General features: G+C 35.8%; 1 protein-coding gene across 1 annotated transcript in view; it reads right to left on the reverse strand.

Moving 5' to 3' along the window:
• ABCA12 (ATP binding cassette subfamily A member 12) overlaps positions 1-18771 on the reverse strand; it is a 114424-nt gene that overhangs the window by 68434 nt on the left and 27219 nt on the right. Inside the window, exons 8-16 of the mRNA XM_003812517.6 lie at positions 17710-17834; positions 15203-15376; positions 11695-11859; positions 11165-11375; positions 10057-10196; positions 7456-7575; positions 3941-4031; positions 1294-1473; positions 441-756 (exon numbers count right to left, since the gene is read on the reverse strand). Of these exons, the coding sequence (XP_003812565.5) occupies positions 441-756; positions 1294-1473; positions 3941-4031; positions 7456-7575; positions 10057-10196; positions 11165-11375; positions 11695-11859; positions 15203-15376; positions 17710-17834 (1522 nt within the window). The remainder of the gene's footprint in view (positions 1-440; positions 757-1293; positions 1474-3940; positions 4032-7455; positions 7576-10056; positions 10197-11164; positions 11376-11694; positions 11860-15202; positions 15377-17709; positions 17835-18771) is intronic.

Genomic DNA, 18771 nt, shown 5'->3' on the forward strand with positions numbered 1-18771 from the left:
TCAATTTGTTTTCTTAAGATTGATCATGCGCTCAGATTTTTTAAAATCCAATTTGGGAGTTGGAAGGGATTTTAAGATCGTCTTGTTCATCCCTTTCATTTGACTAGAGGGAGGTAAGCCCAGTAGACAGTGGGGAACATCAAAATCATGCAGCAATGTACTCAGGTCTGAAGTCCAATTATTCCAATTTTAGGGCCAGAATTTTTGGAGAGCTAAGGGTTTTTATAGATCATTTGGTAAACACTTTACCATCATTTTGGTATTGATGAGCAGTTATGAGGAAGCTATGCCCTATAGTGTGAACCCTTTCTCAAAACAAGCATATTACAAAAGTTTGGTGAATGTTGTTCCTTTCATCTAATACATCTGAATGAATGGACTGAAGTGAGTTCTCAGAAAAGGTGTTGATCATTAAAAAGGCTGAAAGTGCACACACTTACTTGTCTTTCATGAAGCAGGGATAAGGAATTGCTTGAACCTGGACTGCTATTTCCTGGGAGTTCCTTCCAGTTTGCAATTCAATGATTGCTCTTTCAATACTATCCTGTAAATAAATAAAAGCCCTGCCATAGATCTGGTTGTGTGATGGAGAATTGTGTGGCCCTGGAGCCCAAATCTTGGTTCTTAGGCTTCTTGTGGTCTGTGCGGTCTTGAGACTCATGCGGATGGTATATTTTATGACAGGAGGAAGAAAGACATTTTCAGAGTCATAGCCTCTGTGCCAGCTTCTGTTAGAAGGAAGCTTAAAAATAACACCTAAAAATAAAATGGCAACAACAGCAGAAAGGTTATTTTATGGTTGACGTTATTCATTGTTTGGAGAGTACACAGAGGGGACAGCCAAACAGTCAGTTGAGTTAGTAATGTGACAGTAGGTTCAGGTTCTTAATTTACAGAAAACATGGTTAATTGGAGGTGTCAACCTCAGAAATTCAAAGCTGGAGTTTAAGAATATAATCACCAACTAAGTAGACAGATTAAATGCACCATTCTAAGCCACTTATTAATATAAAAACACTTTTAGATAAATAATGACTGATTATGAGGATGGACTCAACTTCACTCTGTAACTGTGTAATCCTTTTCAATCTTAATTTGAAGTACATCAACAAAATTAGACATACTTAGAGATTATAGTTGGTTGCCTACATGAAAGGTTCTCTTTTCTAAGGACATCAGAGGACCTAAGGACCCCCACACTAGTTTTCTGAGTTCTGGATGAAAGACATGAGGAAAGAATTTGGCCAATTTTAGCACAAAGAGATGCTCAAACCCTAATAGAATAGCACTTACTTCCAAAGAGTTCGTTGCTTTTGTAGAGCCTTTTAGCCTCTCTCTCCATTTCATCTATGGTTTTTGCTGCCTGAATACGGTCATATAATACACAAGAGGAAATATTTACTGTCAGGGAAGATAGTGTGTTAAGCTGATCAATGATGTCAATGTTGTTCTCTAATTTCAGTCTTAGAATATCTAAAGAGGCAAAGCAAAAGAGAGAAAAAAAAATTATGGTCTTCATTCTGGTCGTAATTAGATGAAATACTGATTTTTTGTAAATACTAAACTAGATTATAAATAACGAAAGGCTGCAGAATTTACTCTAAAAATATCTAGTATTCTACACCAAAGAAAATGGGTCGTTATGCAAATATTCATTGAGGAGCCAGGCTAGTTACAAATACAGTAAACCTAGGTTCTAAGAAAGATACAAGATAACTTAAAAGTATATTTTGTTACAGTTTAATAACAAAGAACTAAGACGAATAAACTTTTAAAAATCTATCTACATGTAGTTAGGACAAAAACTATAAACCAGAGATGCGAGTTTAGAATAAACTAAACAGAAATGCCTGCTTTGTACACGGAATGTGAATGCACAAACTGAAACAAAGGAAAGTCTATGTAGAATGCATAGGATAAATAAACTGTATTATTACATAAGCTGTGATATAGAAACATTTAAGATACCTGAAAATATATGCCACATAGTTGTGAGTTTCTAATACTGTTTGACTTAAAATCTTACGTGTATATCTTAAAATTAATACTTTTGATATCTGTATTAATCTGACAAAATGATCAGGATTTTATTTTGGGTAATTACTCTGGAATAAAGGGGACTTAATTTCTCTTCAATTTTATGATTCTTTGTGAGGAAACCAACCGGGACAAAGGGTAAATATGAAATTGCAAGTTAACAAATCATTTGGCCAATTAAATTTTTACTGACTTGATCATCATGAATACTGAGAAGGCTGTGAATATCATAAATCCCTCCTTCACAGAACCCAGACATGTCTCTTACATCGTCCAAAATAGGACTAAATTTCTCACAGAAGACAACTTCTTCAATGCATTTCTCATTAGAATTTAAAGTGAAATGTTTTACTTGATGTAGATGTTGGTGGGGGAGGGGTAAATTGTGGTTGAACAGTGGCCTCCAGCGGCCACTGGAAATCAACACAACACCAAGGAATTATTTAGAAATTCTGGTAGACAGGATCATAAAAACACTTCAAGGGGTCAGAGTCCCCCGAATTCAAACTATATAACCTCTTCAATACTAAGTTACATGTGTAATTATACAAACATAAGAGTCTCAGTGCTACGTTCATTTTAATCTTATTTTAAATTCTTAGCCTCACTTCCTAGTTCAGAAGTTAGAAATGACAAAATTTATCTAAGAACTTTGCAGTTTAGCCCTGATGTGTTAATCAAATAGTTCCTTGCCCAAATGATACTTTTAGAGAGTAAATCCACTAGTACCTTTATTTAATCAAGCTGGGTTGACTATCGTAATATGTGTACAATCATATACAATACAAATATAGGCATAATTCTTCCCCAGTGGTTTAGAACCTAAATCATTTACGTCCCAGCAGTGCCAGGGAGGGGGAGGGGCATTTGCTCTGCTACTGCCAAATTCTGATGCTCTCAATCCGTTTCTCATACCCATGGTTGCATAGCAACAGTGAATCAGACACAGCCTGAATAAGATGTCTTGCATCCCTTAGGTAGAAGGTGGGGACATGGCAGAGGCAATGCATAAGTTTAGACAGCTTCCTTTGATCTTCTGCAGCCTCTTCCTTTTAAACGACCATGTGAGGAGGACCCAACCTTGAATACTGATTTCAGTGTATTTTCTTTTGAGTCTCCCCATTGCGTTTTTCTTGCTTTTGCTAACTCTGTATCTCTTCTAATTACATTCTGGGTTAGTCAAGTGATACTGAGGCCAGTGGAGATAAAAATGTTAAATGTAGCCAGAAATAAATAATTTCATTTTCCCTTGTCCTTAAGGACTTGCCTTTCATCAAGTCACTAAAATAAAGTGCTCCCTTACTTCTAACAACCTACCTATGATTGAAGAAAAAAACTGCATTTATATTACATTATAATAATAATAATAATTTTTTTTTTGAGACAGGGTTTTACTCCTGTCACCCAGGCTGAAGTGCAGTGGCATGATCTTGGCTCACTGAAACCTCCACCCCCCAGGTTCAAGCAATTCTCCTGCCTCAGCCTCCCAAGCAGCTGGGATTACAGGCATGCACCACCATGCCCAGCTAGTTTTTGTATTTTTAGTAGAGATAGGGCTTCACCATGTTGGCCAGGCTGGTCTCGAACTCCTGACTTCAAGTGATCTGCCCGTGTCTGCCTCCCAAAGTGCTGGGATTATAGGCGTGAGCCACCACGCCTGGCCTACATTATAATTATTGAAACTAACTACAGACACTGGGCATCCAAATAAACATGACTACTTGTAATTGTACAACTAACTCGGAAGAAGACAGGGGGGATATATCCAGGGTCTCATTTTTCTTTGAGTAGCTAGCTACAAACTAAGTACAGGAGAAAAGGGGGAAAATGTAATCATATGGAACAATGTTGTTTATATTTCCGACATGACTCATGAATAAAAGCTTTGTGAATTTGGACTCACCGAGTTCATCTATCTGTTTCAATAGTTCAACAGCATCGAGTCCCACGGAGAACTTTACAAAAACTTGCACAAAAGGGTTCCTTAGAGTATTCTAACAAATAATAATTAAAAATCAGTTTCAATACAAGAAAAATCATGTTTGACATTGTCTCTCTAATAACCACCACAGTGAAGTGCAGTAACCACAACTGGGCATTATCAATGCACTGTCTTGCAAAGGCTCACAGAGAAATCCTTGAGAAGAAAAGAGAAGACTGGGGGTTGGTAATGACTTGACAGGCTGGGCTGTTGCTTGTCTATAGATACAAATTGGTCAGCATGCACAGTGGCCAGATGTGACTACAATTATCAACATTAGAAATTTATATTCGATTTAACAGGATTTTTCCTCATGGCTATATTATTCCTTTTTAATGTATACTATACACAATGTTGTGATTCATGGTTGAACTTTGTTCACTTGAAACAAAACTCTTAAAAATCATGATGTCTCCGTGGAATCTGACATCACAACTGATTTGTATTCAAGTTCTACTACTTCCTAGCCTGAAGCTTTTAGCAAGTACCTTTTCCAGTCTCAGGTAACCTTTTGGTGAAGTAGGTCTAAGAATGCCTCATCACATCAGAATAGTCCATTTCAATTATTATAATAATATTTTTGTACTGTCATAAGTGCAACTATGTGAATATGAAAGAATAAATTGATGATAAAACTTTAAATTCTATCAATGGAAAGGCTGAAAAATTAAAAGAAAAACATAATTGCTTTAAAATATAAAGGCCTTTATAGCTATTTGCCAAATTAGAAGACATAACTTCTATCACTCTAGGAGTACTATTACCTAATATTTGTTGAGCTTTTATAATACCATGTGCTGGGCACCGTCTTATAGAGTTTAACTTGACTTTCTCACTTTGTTTACAACAACACTTTGAGGTAAGTGCTATTATTACCTCTAAGTAATAGATGACAAAGCTATGGCTAAAGAAGCTATGTAAATTCTCCTAAGGACACACAATTAATAAGGGCTAAGGGAAAAAATGAAGGAGAGAATTCAACTCAATTAAAGAAATGTTTTTTCATCATATGCATAAATTCATGGCCTGGTTTTTATGTAAGTGAGGCTTGATTGTCCTTTTAGAGCCCCGTTTGGTACAATATAGTCTCATGTCCTTCTTACCAGTGTCTTTTGTTTTATTGTCATGGGGATGAATGACTAAGAAAAACATATTAGTTGAGCACATATATAATAGAATTAGTTTGCTAAATCCATAGCTACTGAGGGTTCTAAAAGCAGCTGGTGGCATGTAGACTGATGGCTAGCTATCATGCAGCTACATGCTGTGATAACAGTCCTTTAAGATCTGTTTATCAGGAATTAGCTTCTGCATCTTGGAAAATCTGTATCAGAGCATCACTAACAAATAAAGTACTGTGTTAGTTGCAATGTGGAGACAATCCATTAAACCCTATTTCAATTCTCCCATCACTCCTTTTACAATCAATCATATGACATCTAATAATAGGTACAATGTATATTATTTGGGTGATGGATATGCTAAAAACCCTGATTTGATCAGTACTAATCCATGCATGTAGCAAAATTGCATTTGTATCACATAAACGTATACAAAATTTAAAAATACCAAAACACCAAATGCTTCCGCATATGTGATCTTCACAAGTCTGTCATTACCAATATACTAATTTTAGAGATCCATAAGCTGCAGTTCACGTACTTTAAGTCATTCACCTAAGGGTTCACAGTGGCAAAGCCAGTTCTTGTGCCAAAAGCTTAAAATTTCAAATTCTGTGCATATTTACAATATTAAGTATTTCCTCAATAATTGAAAATAGTTAATTTTGCTCTGGACAGAATCAAGATCCTTCCATTAGATGATGATCCCTTTATGAACACAATCTCAGAGATTCCAGCAAATTACAGTACTTTGAAACTATTATGTATAGAACACATCCTGTTAATTCACCACTTTAGCTAACAAAACTTTTCTTAAGAAAATCATGTGTGGCTTTTTTTTCTCCTCCTGGAGAAAAAGTCTTAGGAGAAAATAGCAATGTGTTGTTCAGGAAAATATATTTGTCATGAAGTACTATCTAAGTAGCCTTCGTTTTCTGAGACTCACTAGAAAAGGCCACTTAAAATGAGCATGCTTAGAATTAGAACCAAAAATTAATAGGAAATTGTAGGGAAGACATTTGATGAAAAGTTTATGTTATTAAATGTCTATTTTAGAAATTTATTTAATCATTTATGATAAAATTTGGGTTGTAATTATAACTATGCATTAATTGTTAGTCAAAACAAAGACTGAATAAAAGCACCTTTGGAGTATAATTTTTCTGACCATCTCATATCATATAATATCCTCCATTCTAAGTTTAACTTCCTAAGCATGATCATACAAAAGGGCATTTTTTTCCCAAAAATATTTTAGGGCTCCATTACTCTTCCAAGGACCTCTCTTTGATATGCAAGCCAGTCTCTTGAAGCTCCTAGGTTGTCACCATTCCTGCCAATTTTCTTTTCTCCAACTGATTACTGGGCTGATTCTGCTGCTCCATCTTCAGTTGCCAATATCTCTGTGATTGGAACATTTCCCCACATTATTTGCATCATCTTCAGAAATTCCTGCCTTTTTTTTTTTTTTTTTTTTTTTTTGAGATGGAGTTTTGCTCTTGTTCTCCAGGCTGGAGTGCAGTGGCGCAATCTCAGCTCACTGCAACCTCCACCTCCCGGGTTCAAGCGATTCTTCTGCCTCAGCCTACCGAGTAATTGGGATTACAGGCGCCCGCCACCACATCTGGCTAATTTTGTATTTTTAGTAGAGATGGGGTTTCTCTGCATTGGTCAGGCTGGTCTTGAACTCCCGACCTCAGGTGATCCGCCCTCCTCAGCCTCCCAAAGTGCTGGGATTACAGGCGTGAGCTACCGCACCTGGCCTAGAGCACTTTTTCCAATTATAACTTTTGCTTCCTTAAGTGGCCTTAAACGTAAATTCAGATAAATACATTAACGAGAACACCTTGTGTATAACATGTCAAACTGAATTTGGAATTTATTAACACATGTGTCATAAATTTCTACCATGGAATTCCCCAAGTTTAATGTTCTCTAGCCTATTGGTATTTTAGGAATTCTGGTTAAGATAGCAAAGGAGAGTAATTTAAAGGAGAGAAATCAATAACAAACATTTTTGTAGCATTTTAAACTTTTGAAAAACTGATTTACATCACTAGTTATGTCTCTAGATCAACTTGTAAGATGTCTTCTCTGAATTACAGACAGAGGAGCTGCAGTACCAGAGGTGAAGTTAGCCAATTATGAATATGAGTGATAGATCAGTTACCCTGTCTCAGACCTTCTCTCTGGAAGAGAGGCAATTTAATCTGTTGAATACGGAAAGTTACCCTCTTCCCATTCACATATTGAAGGCAATTAAAATCTCAAAGAATTCAAATTCCTACTAAGTTGAATGACAGAAGCATCTCACACCTGGAGCATTGGAATTGCCTGGTTTAACAGATGGAAGGAATTCATGAAAAGTGGCGACTTATCCATCCACTCTTGAGATTTTTCTCTTAATTCCGCCAGCTGTCTCAGAGTTACATTGGACTTAATGACAAAGAAACAAAAGAAGTGTGATCCATTAGTATTTTGTCTATATTTTAACAAGGTATCTTAAGATTGTTCTGTTACGTAACTTCAAAAGACAGTTCTAAAACATGAAGTTAGTACAAAAAATTGTCAGAAATTTCCCACATGGTCAAAAGTTTCAAATGACAGCTTTCATAGGGTCAAGTTCATTTATAAAAATTCTGGATAATTTAGGGTTTGATTCATGTCCAGAGTGAGTTTATAGCCAAAATGAAAGCCTGACTTCTGGAGTTCTTACCAGTTTTTCATTTTCACCAACGATACACTTAACTTTACTATTAAAGAAACATCCTAGTTCGAGGATAGCAGAAGGATATTCTCACGTATTGCTGCTGAGAATAGATGTTAGAGGTTTTTGGAAAGCAATTTGACAATGGCTATTAAAATAAAATACAATATCCTTCAACCCCTCAATTCTGAACATTCATCTTATTGAAATAAAAATACTGCTACATAACACCAATACACAAGAATATTTATTGCTACGTTGTTTATATGAGCAAGAAAAAAAAACACACACACACACACAAAACATTGGAAACAAAATTAATGCCCAACACCTGATGATTGGATGAGTAAATTCGGTGTTATAAAAAAAAATGTGCAATCTCTAAAAAGAATGAATTAAATTATACCTATTGAGTTGGAAAAATTTTCACAATGTATTCTTGTATGAGAAAAACTATATATAAAAAAGGATTAAAATGCAGTATCATTTTAATGCAGTGACCTCAAAGAACTCTGCTTATGAATATATGTGGTATAATAATCTATAAAGGATTGGAGTAATAGAATAAATTATAGGAAGATGCATATATGAATGCTAACATACATTAGTTTATATGAAAGGAAGAATAGGATCAAGAGAAGAGGAAAAGGGGAGGTGAGAACCAAATACAAAAGGGGGAAAAAAAAAAGACCACGCTTAAAACATAAGCTCATATGCTGCTGAGGTTGTGAAGAAAAAGGAACACTTATACATTGTTGGTGGGAGTGTAAATTAGTTCAGCCATTGTGGAAGACAGTGTAGCAATTCCTCAAAGACCTAAAGACAGAAATACCATTCGACTCAGCAATCCCATTACTGAGTATATATCCAAGGGAATATAGGTCATTCTATTATAAAGATGCATGCATGCATATGTTCATCACAACCCTATTCACAACAGCAAAGAATCAACCTACATCCCTAACAATGATAGATTGGATAGAGAAAATGTGGTACATGTGCACCATGGGATACCACACAGCCATAAAAAAGAATGAGAGCATGCCCTTTGCAGAGACAGGGATGGAGCTGGAGGCCATTATCCTTAGCAAACCAACACAGGAATAGAAAATCAAAAACCACATGCTCTCACTTATAAGCAGGAGTTAAATGATGAGAACACATGGACATAGAGAGGGGAACAGAAGGGTGGAGGGTGGGAGGAGGAAAAGGATCAGGAAAAATAACTAATGGGTACTAGGCTTAATACCTGGGTGATAAAATAATCTGTACAGCAAACCCCCATGACAGAAGTGTACCTGTGTAACAAACCTGCACTTGTAACCCTGAACTTAAAATAAAAGTTAAAAAAAATCAACAAATAATTGTTTATTTAAATTGAAAAACAAAGTTCATATATAACTCAATTTATGCAAAACTACATAGGAATATATAGTCAGTAAAGCAAATAAGGTATTAAATCACAGTTTTTATAAAAATGGACAGAGATTAAATCGAATATTCTTTGATAATAATGATCGCTGTCCATTATTCTGTAGCATATAAAAATAATGTTATGTTCATATAATTATAGTTGAATGGCCAAGTAATGGTAAAACAGAGATTTTTCTTTTACTTTAGCTTCGTCATTTTAAAAGTACTAGGTTTATAAATTCAAATAATTAAAGCCAACTTTAAAGTGAGAGGGAAATACTATTACGGTTAAATGAAGTAAATGGTAAGTATAGTTAATAATGTTGTCTTATTCGACATCTATCTTCTATATAAATGAGACGTTAAATTGTACAACTAAATATGAAGCCAAGAATCTATACTTCAGTGATTGTTTTTGTTCCAACTAGTTATATAATGCTCAATATTACTTTTTCTAGTACAATAATTTTTACATACTTTGAAAGTTAGACACCAGTTGCAGAGGACTTTTCTGCTTTTTGAGATAAATGGAAAAATCTGAGGTCTTGCTTCAACTAACCTCATTCTCAAATGTTAACATGGTTCATTTCTCTTCAAAGGGCTCCCACCCAATCTGTACTGCTTGCACATATCCAGGGCAGAAGTTGAGAATTTTACTAACAGTTTCAGAAAGCCAAGGATAATAATAATAGTAGGTAAGATAGAAAGAAATCAGTCAGCTAAAGTAAATTTGGAAGTTGACTACTTTAAAAAACATCTTAATAGTCAAAATAGAAACTGAGTTATAATGGTCAAACCTTTTCCATTATTGCCTTTGTGACTGGGTTATATGGTGCATACAAAATTCTTCCCAACAACATAGGTTTCAAGAAAGCCCAAATCACAGGTCCAGCGGGCATGTTAATGATGTCTTTATAAAGGGAGAAGCAAAATGGTGCTGGAAGAAAAAAGTGAAATAAAACCATTTAATAGATGTACTTCAAATCCATTTCCTCATGGCAAATTGACAGAGATTATTCTTATCACACCCAAAAATACATGCTCTAGTACTTCCTATATTATTAACAGATGTGAGGCATCTGGTGTCAAAGTAAGAAAGCACAGTAACAAATCTTTTTTAGGTGAGAAAGTTTAACCCAATAAGCAAGCCCAGAGTAAGTGATGGCATTTTGCCAGGAGGAAATAGAAAACGTGAAAGCCACATTTCAGAATGGCTAACAGATTCATTTCCCAGCATTTACTTTTTTAAAAAATACACAAAAACCAACCACTGGGATAGTACCAGATACATAAGAGCTGTTCAATAAATGCTTGGTGAATGAATAAAAAGATGAATAAATGAATCCAGTTGCTATACTAAACACCCATATATTATTTGAATGAGCTCACTCATCACATTTTGCATCTCCAAGTTTATAGAGCAAGTAAATGGTTTTGATGTGCCACTAGACATTTACAGTTCTGCTGCAGTCATGCAACTCTACCATGTGTGATAAAAATTCTAATTCTAGAAAGTTAGGAAAAAAATTTCAACCCAAACAGATTTAAGGCAAGTTTTTATATTGTCTAGAAGGCTCAATGATGACTGACAAAATCTAAGTGTAGTATTGTAGTTAAGAGAATAGTCTTTGTAGCAGAGTACCTGGGTTCAAATGACAGCTCAGGCACTTCCAAGTTGAGCGACACTGGCCAGGTTACTTACCCTCCTTGTACTCCACTTCCCCGTACTAAGATGAGTTAATGTATATAACATTCTTGACATGTGGTAAGTGCTGTATAAGTATTTTCTATTTTTATTCTTGGGGAAAATTAATACTTCATTTATCATAAAAAACTAAGACAGAATAGACAGTATTCTTATTGTCATTAAGGGCAACTGTCATGCTTATTTTAAAGTATACTCACTGGTATTTATGGGAATTCCATATTTTGAAGCAATTTGCTCTTTAGTTAATTTATAAGTCAAAAAATCCTTGGTGTGGTTGCCTTTTGGCCTCTGGGAAGAGGGCAGCATGGCAGTTAAATATTCAGTGGTAATTCCTTGAGAACATAATGCTTGGGAGATGGTGCTAAATGATCCTTGCGGTGTGTTCATTCGGTTGCTTCTGTACATTGCCTGTGAGACAAAAATCCACAATTTATTGACACTATATGAGCTTTAGAAGCTACTGAAAACAACAGAGAAAGAGAACCTGATAATACTTAGAGTATCCTTACAGTTTCCATAATTCCTTTTATATGTTTATTCCAAATGTAAATGAAGAACAATAAACTTCACTAATTAAAGTGGCAAAAATTGTTGCTAGGTAGAAGAGTTTTCTTGTAGGTGTTGTTTTTTTTTTTCAATGTACTACGATTGAAGCTGAATGTATTATAACTACTCAATATGACAGAAGGCATTTTTCAACAAGAACATTACTGGGTGACTTTGCTACCTGTGTTAATGGAACACTTCTGGGCAGATGCATTTGCTTCAGGGATCTCATTTTGTCTAGCAGCGGATGTGTGCCAGAAGCCATCTGATTGAGAATCTCTTTTAGTCTTATGAAGAGCTCCATCATCTTTTCTACTGGCTTTTGATCTTTCCTCGGGAAAAACACCTAACAGAAACAGAATAAAAATAAATGCTTTATGTGGAAAAATTGAATCCTCATGCATTGTTGGTAAGGTTGTAAAAAGGTACAGCCACTTTGGAAAACATTTTTGAAGTTTATTAAATAGTTAAATGTAAATTTAACACTCAACCTGACAATTCCATTCCTGGGCGTTTACCTAAGAGAAGTGAAAACATGTCCACACAAAGATTTGTATGTGAATGTTTATAGCAGCATTATTCACGATAGCCAAAAAGGGAAAACAATCCAGGTGAGTGGACAAAGTATATATTCTTAAAATGGAATACTATTTGGCAATAAAAGGAAATGAAATACTGATACATGTACAATATGTATGAAACAAAAAAAATTATATTAAGTGAATGAATCCAGGAAAAAAGACCACATATTTCATGATTCAATTTATATGTAATATCTTTTTAAAAAGGCAAATCTACAGAGACAGAAAATAGATTAGAAGTTGCTTGGGCTAGAGATTGAAATGAGACGTAACTGCAAATAGACATGAGGTTTCCTTCGGAAGTAATGGAAATGTCCTAAAATTAGATTGTGGTAATAGTTGCACAATTCTGTATATTTACTAAAAAAATCATTGAGTTAATCACGTAAAATGAGTGATTTTTATGGTATATAAATAATACCTCAATAAAGTTGCAAAAATAGATGATTTTATAAGTCATAAAGGCAAATGTCAACTACATATTTCTTCATGTATACTATTGCTCAAAAATGATATAATATGCACCTAAAAATTAAAATAAAACTGTCAAAAGGCTTACATGATTTATCAGGCTAAGTCATTTTAATCCCATAATGCTTATGTGCTACAAGAAGAAACATTGAAAATGTTTTAAAATTTTAATGTAATTTTTTTATCCTCTTATTTCATTTATTCAGGAACATGAATTGAGTGCCTGCTGTGTTCCCAGCACTGGGTGAGGTGATGGCTATGCAGTGGTGCTGAAGCTGGCACCATCTCGGTACTCACAGAACTTTGATCTATTAGGAGGAACAGATATCAAACAAGCCAATGAACCAAAGGCTGGGGCATATGAGAAGGTAGGGAGTGTTTAGCTAGGAAATCAAAGGAGACCTTTCCAAAGCAAAATCTCAAAGAATGAGAAAGAACATACCATTGGAAGAACAAGAAGAGGAAGGGCATAGGCAGAGGGGCAAAGCTGTTTGAGGTCCCTGAGAGAAAACCTGTGATATTTCTAAGGAAGTCAAAGACCAAGATTTTGAGCACAAGATTCAGTTAGAGAGGTAGCTTTGTGTTCATATCTCCCACACCGCCCATCTCTCAGTCATGAAGATATGGTTACCTCAATAGCAGAGCTCCTGATTCCAATCATATTTTAAAAATTAGAACCAACATTTTTTTCTATTTTCTATTGCAGTTCTGCCAGAATTCTAGGCATTCCTGCATTAACGTGAAATAAATTGGCATGCCGACGTTTAATGGCTAGACTCAACAGCAAATATTTAGTTTGATATCTGCTCTGTAGAGGCATTATAAAATTAGAGTTAAAATTTTAGGCGAAGTAATAATACTAATTTCATGTCATATGCATTGTAGGTTATAGTTTATGTAAAATAACCATTGGCTGAGTTAATGGGTATTTGCTTCATTTCCCTATGGGCCAGACACTGTTCTTTGCATTTAAAATATTTCAGTGAACAAAGAGGCCCTTGTGGAACTAACATACTAGTGGTGCAAATGGCAAATACATTTTAAAAATGGGTGAAGCACGATGGCTCACTCCTGTAATCCCAGCACTTTGGGAGGCCAAGGTGTGAGGATCACTTGAGGTCAGGAGTTCAAGACCAGCCTGAACAACATGATACAACCCCATCCCTATTAAAAATACAAAAATTAGCCGGGTGTGGTAGCACACATTTGTAATCCCAGCTACTCAGGAGGCTGAAGCACAAGAATTGCCTGAAACCAGGAGGTGGAGGCTGCAGTGAGCCGAGATGGCACAACTGCACTCCAGTCTGGGTGGCAGAGAAAGACTCTGTCTCAAAAAAAAAAAAAAGGTTTAAAAATGAAAATTTAATAAAATATATAGTTGGCTGGAAGCAAAACAGAAGCCAGAATAGGAAAAGGGGATTTGAGAGTGCTGTAGGTAGCATTGGCTGCATTTTAAATAGGGTGGTCAGGGTAGACCTTACTGAAAAGGTCAATGTTAAGCAAAGTCAAAAAAAAAAAAATAGCCTTGCAAATCATGTGAAGGGTTGTCTCTGGAGTTGTGCCACACAGCAACTCTGGAGCCAGGGTCCAGAAAGTAGCCAAGTAAGAAATGAGATTTTAGTGATGAGGAATCATTGTGCAGATCATAAGGCACTTGTAAAATTTGGGGGTTTACTTGAATCAAATGGAGATCCAGTGGAAAGTTTTGAGCAGAAGGGTAATATAATGAGACTTTTAAAAGGATCAGTCAGGCTGCTTGCAAGGTGCTAGGGAGAGGGGTAGAGGGTAGGTGTGGCAGCAAGGGATATGGTTAGGAGACCACTGCAGAAATATAGGCGTGAGACGACAGTAACTCAGAACAGGATTATTTATAACTAGTCCAAAACATTTTTATCCCTGTGGCTATGTCTCAAAAATATGTCAGCTATTTCCTTTCGATTGTGTTTACTACAGAGAAGGATAATTCTTCAGTGTTTTTAAGAACATGTAAATATTTTTGACCCAGGTGAAATTTGGGTGAACATAGGTGCTTAATTTTCCTATGTTTATATTTTTCTTTCGGTTATTTAGTAAATAAGTACTCATAGAGCATCTACATATTGCAAGATGAAGTCAATGCTGACTTTACTAAGCTCTAATAACAACCATTTGTTTTTCCTTCTGGGTATGTAATGGTAGCCTCTATCTAAATTGATGAAGGAACCAGGAAATTTTTTTTTAAGAACGCCAAAAAAAGCCTATTTTTAATTAAGAAACCCCTTTTTTCTAATCTTTTTTAACCCTACCAACTTCATGTTTGTTCACTGTTAAAAAAAATAATAATTGCAACATTTGCATTTAACACTTTTGAAATACAACATTTGTATTTCACAGTAACAGTACATATTAAATTTAATAATTGGTCTCTGATACACAAACCGAGAGTTAGTAAGGAATAATATCAGTTTCCGCATCTATAAAACGTGCAAAATTGCAATAAATGATCACTAAGGTTGCATTTAGCTTTAACATAATGCAATAATTCCAAAAGCCGAATAAATGGATCTCATCCCTCATAGTATCAGAGAACATAAATGTATAATTAAATAGTTTTATATAAACCATGAATATAAACATATTTAACCAACAGCAACTTGCCTTGTATGTGAAGTTGTAAATGTTTAAGTAGTGCAGAAGGGTGAGTCCGATGAGGTAAGACTGCCGGGATCTCTCTGAAAGAGACAGGTTGCAGAATTCTTTCATTGCATCTTCTAGTTTGGGAGTGGTGATATTAGTATCACAGGAATGCAGCCAGAACACCTGAGAAATAATCTGCAAATGGAGGAAGAAAAATATTTCAACTGTGAATCATTCGAGAGTCAACTGTTCATTTTGTGAGGTTTTCTGTATACTCTAAATTTTAAACTAAAACAAAAGGTCCTCAAGAATCAAACAACTTTTCATCTAAAGCACTAATTACTATTAATAAGACAATAGAGAATTAATAGTTCACTTAAGAAATAAGATGGGAGGCCGGGCGCGGTGGCTCACGCCGGTAATCCCAGCACTTTGGGAAGCTGAGGCGGGTGGATCACGAGGTCAGGAGTTCGAGACCAGCCTGGCCAACATGGTGAACCCCCGTCTCTACTAAAGATACAATAAATTAGCCGGGCGTGGTGGCGGGCACCTGTAATACCAGCTACTCGGGAGGCAGAGGCAGGAGAATCCCTTGAACCCTGGAGGTGGAGGTTGCAGTGAGCTGAGATTGCGCCATTGCACTCCAGCCTGGGAGACAGGGTGAGACTCTGTCTCAAAAATAAAAGAAAAAAGATGGGGAAAAAAGAGACAAGGAGACATTCAGGATGGCCCCTGGATTTCTTGCCTGAACAGCTGGGTGAATGATGATACCAAGAAAGACAAGTGGTTTGGAGTAAGTTTGGGGAAAACGTTAGTTTAAGACTTTACTCCCTGGCTGGGCGCGGTGGCTCACGCCTCTAATCCCAGCACTTTGGGAGGCCGAGGCAGGCGGATCACGAGGTCAGGAAATCAAGACCATCCTGGCTAACACGGTGAAACCCCGTCTCTACTAAAAATACAAAAAATTAGCCAGGCGTGGTGGCGGGTGCCTGTAGTCCCAGCTACTCGGGAGGCTGAGGCAGGAGAATGGTGTGAACCCGGGAGGCGGAGCTTGCAGTGAGCGGAGATTGTACCACTGCACTCCAGCCTGGACAACAGAGCATGACTCCGTCTCAAAAAAAAAAAAAAAACTTTGCTCCCTTTAAAATCTCACTCTTAATAAATTCAAATTGCATTTCATTTTTGTAATCATTCAAAGTTAAAATCTTAGGCAATATACTCTGTGGGTCCAGAGATGTAAAGCAAAGAAAAAGAGTTTCAGATCCTACAATCATGTGAATTACCCATCTTGAACAGTAATGCTCCTGTAGATAGTGAGGTATGATTACGCAAAATAAGATGTCATCTTTATTGCCACCGAGTTGAAATAAAGAGAAAAGCGTATAACATTCAAGGCCATAGGAACTTTTCACTCTTTCCTCTTGAAAGTAATAAGAATGTAGACTCTCCATTTACATGTTTTATTTACTAAAATGAACCTGCTCTATAGAAGCCAAAAACTTGATTGCTGAAATTATATCTTAGGATCAAATAATCAAAAGGTGAGATTAAAGAGAAAAGATCAATGAATATTATCTACTAGTACAGTAAAGGCAAAGCTGTTTTAATTTTTGTATGGGGGAACCAATTAAAATGACAAGAGATAGCTGCAATATTTTTTAAGGGGAATCTTAAAGGCTTTTTAGAAACTATCCAATATTGGAAAATAACTGGGCTGTGCTTAGAAATGACACACTCTGTCACACATAAGGTTTGAATGGATGAGGCCTTAAGCTCTGCAGCTCTTTTGGAAAATTTCCATGACACTTCCAGACAATGGACTTGGAAAAAGAATAAAAGATAAGACATTTTGAGTGGAAAACCCTATTACCAGCATATGAAGAAATGACATTATTCATTTTCACATCAAAAAATATTTACTACAACCACAAACTTACCCTTAGTTCCCTTGACCACATCTACTGTATATGCTATGTCTTGCTGTAGGACTTTTAAAAAGTAAAAATGAATATCCATTTTAATTTTAGTTGCAAGCAATAGTAAGTAGTCTCCATATATTTTCCCCCAATTAGGTTACTGAAGTTTGACTTTGATAGCATTTGAGTAGGTACAAATTCACCTCAGACAATGTAATTGCGACAGTGAATATAATTCTTTTTTTTTTTTTTTTTTTTTTTTTGAGACGGAGTCTCGCTCTGTCGCCCAGGCTGGAGTGCAGTGGCGTGATCTCAGCTCACTGCAAGCTCATTGATTGAGGAAGCCATCTGGGGGTAAGGAAAAGGAAAGAACAAATGGGGCATGGGAAAGGACAAGGAAAAATAAAGAAAAAAGGGACACATAGTGATAAAATTCTTGCTTCAGAATTTTTCTTCTATCTTTAATGAGGCCTCCAGGTTTATCACTTGCATAGAAAATTCACCAGATTAGCATGTAACTTCTCAGTGTTTAACTGGTAAGCGCTCAACAAATGCTAAATGCTATTTAAATTTCTAAGAACTGCATATAAGTACAAACACATGACACCCCACCTCAGCTCTGTTATCAGGGATGGGAATGGCCAGCAACTTGTCAATAGTCCTGTTGGACATTCCTGTTGTTCTCCTTAAATCTTCTTTCAGCTCTTCAACATTTTTAAACATTTCTAGTAACTGACCTGCAAGAAGAAAAATGTAAAAAGAAAACACATGTTGGTTTGTCAGGTCACTCTTTTTAGTATGACTAACATAGAGAAACCTTCTAGACTAAAACATACGTGCCTTCTCAGGGGCAGATGTCTCCCAGTTTTGGCAAACGTTGCATATTTAGGATCTATTTCTATCTGATTTAGATTTGTTCTTATTATTATATCACAAACCCGAGGTAAAAGATTGCTCTGAGTTATAAATTTTCCTTAGGTATCTACAAGTCAAGGTTTATTTAAGGGAAAATATGCTTTCCTCACAGATTTTGATCACATAATTCACTAAATAAATATCTCTCCATTTGATTTAAAATATCACACAGATTCAATATGTTTTTTAATCTGGGATCATGTAATATTGTCAATTTAGGACAAAGTTTGATAAATCCACACATAATGCCACAGAGCATTTTTCTTTAACTACAGTCACACTACAGTTATAAAGGGTTTTTACAATCATTATCTCAGTTTTAAATAGAATGTGTTTAACTTCAAACTCTTTTAGGACAGTGATTATAATTCTTTTATTTCTGGGTCATTTATGGCACAATAAACAATATTTAGATTTTGGCAGATTGTAATAATCATCCTGCAAATGCCTTTCCATCTAAGTATCCTTCATGCAAATATATCCTTTTTTATTTTTGAATCTAGTGCCATTCCAATTTTGTGGCTGCCCGTTGTCCAAAATTCTGAACGCCTTTCCTTTCAGTATTGAGGAATTATGCAAAGAAGAAACGTATTGCACGATACCTCATGCTTGGAATACTAATAGAAAGTTCTGAATTGAGATTTCTGTAGACAGCAGTGCATCCTTTTGGTTTTTTTCCATCAGGTTATTTTCACAGAAGCAAGTAAATTTCATTGTTGCCCTTGCAGCTGACTATGGGATGCACTTTAATATATCAGA

Source organism: Pan paniscus, chromosome 13 (assembly GCF_029289425.2).
Source record: "Pan paniscus chromosome 13, NHGRI_mPanPan1-v2.0_pri, whole genome shotgun sequence".
In the NCBI taxonomy this organism is placed as follows: domain Eukaryota; kingdom Metazoa; phylum Chordata; class Mammalia; order Primates; family Hominidae; genus Pan; species Pan paniscus.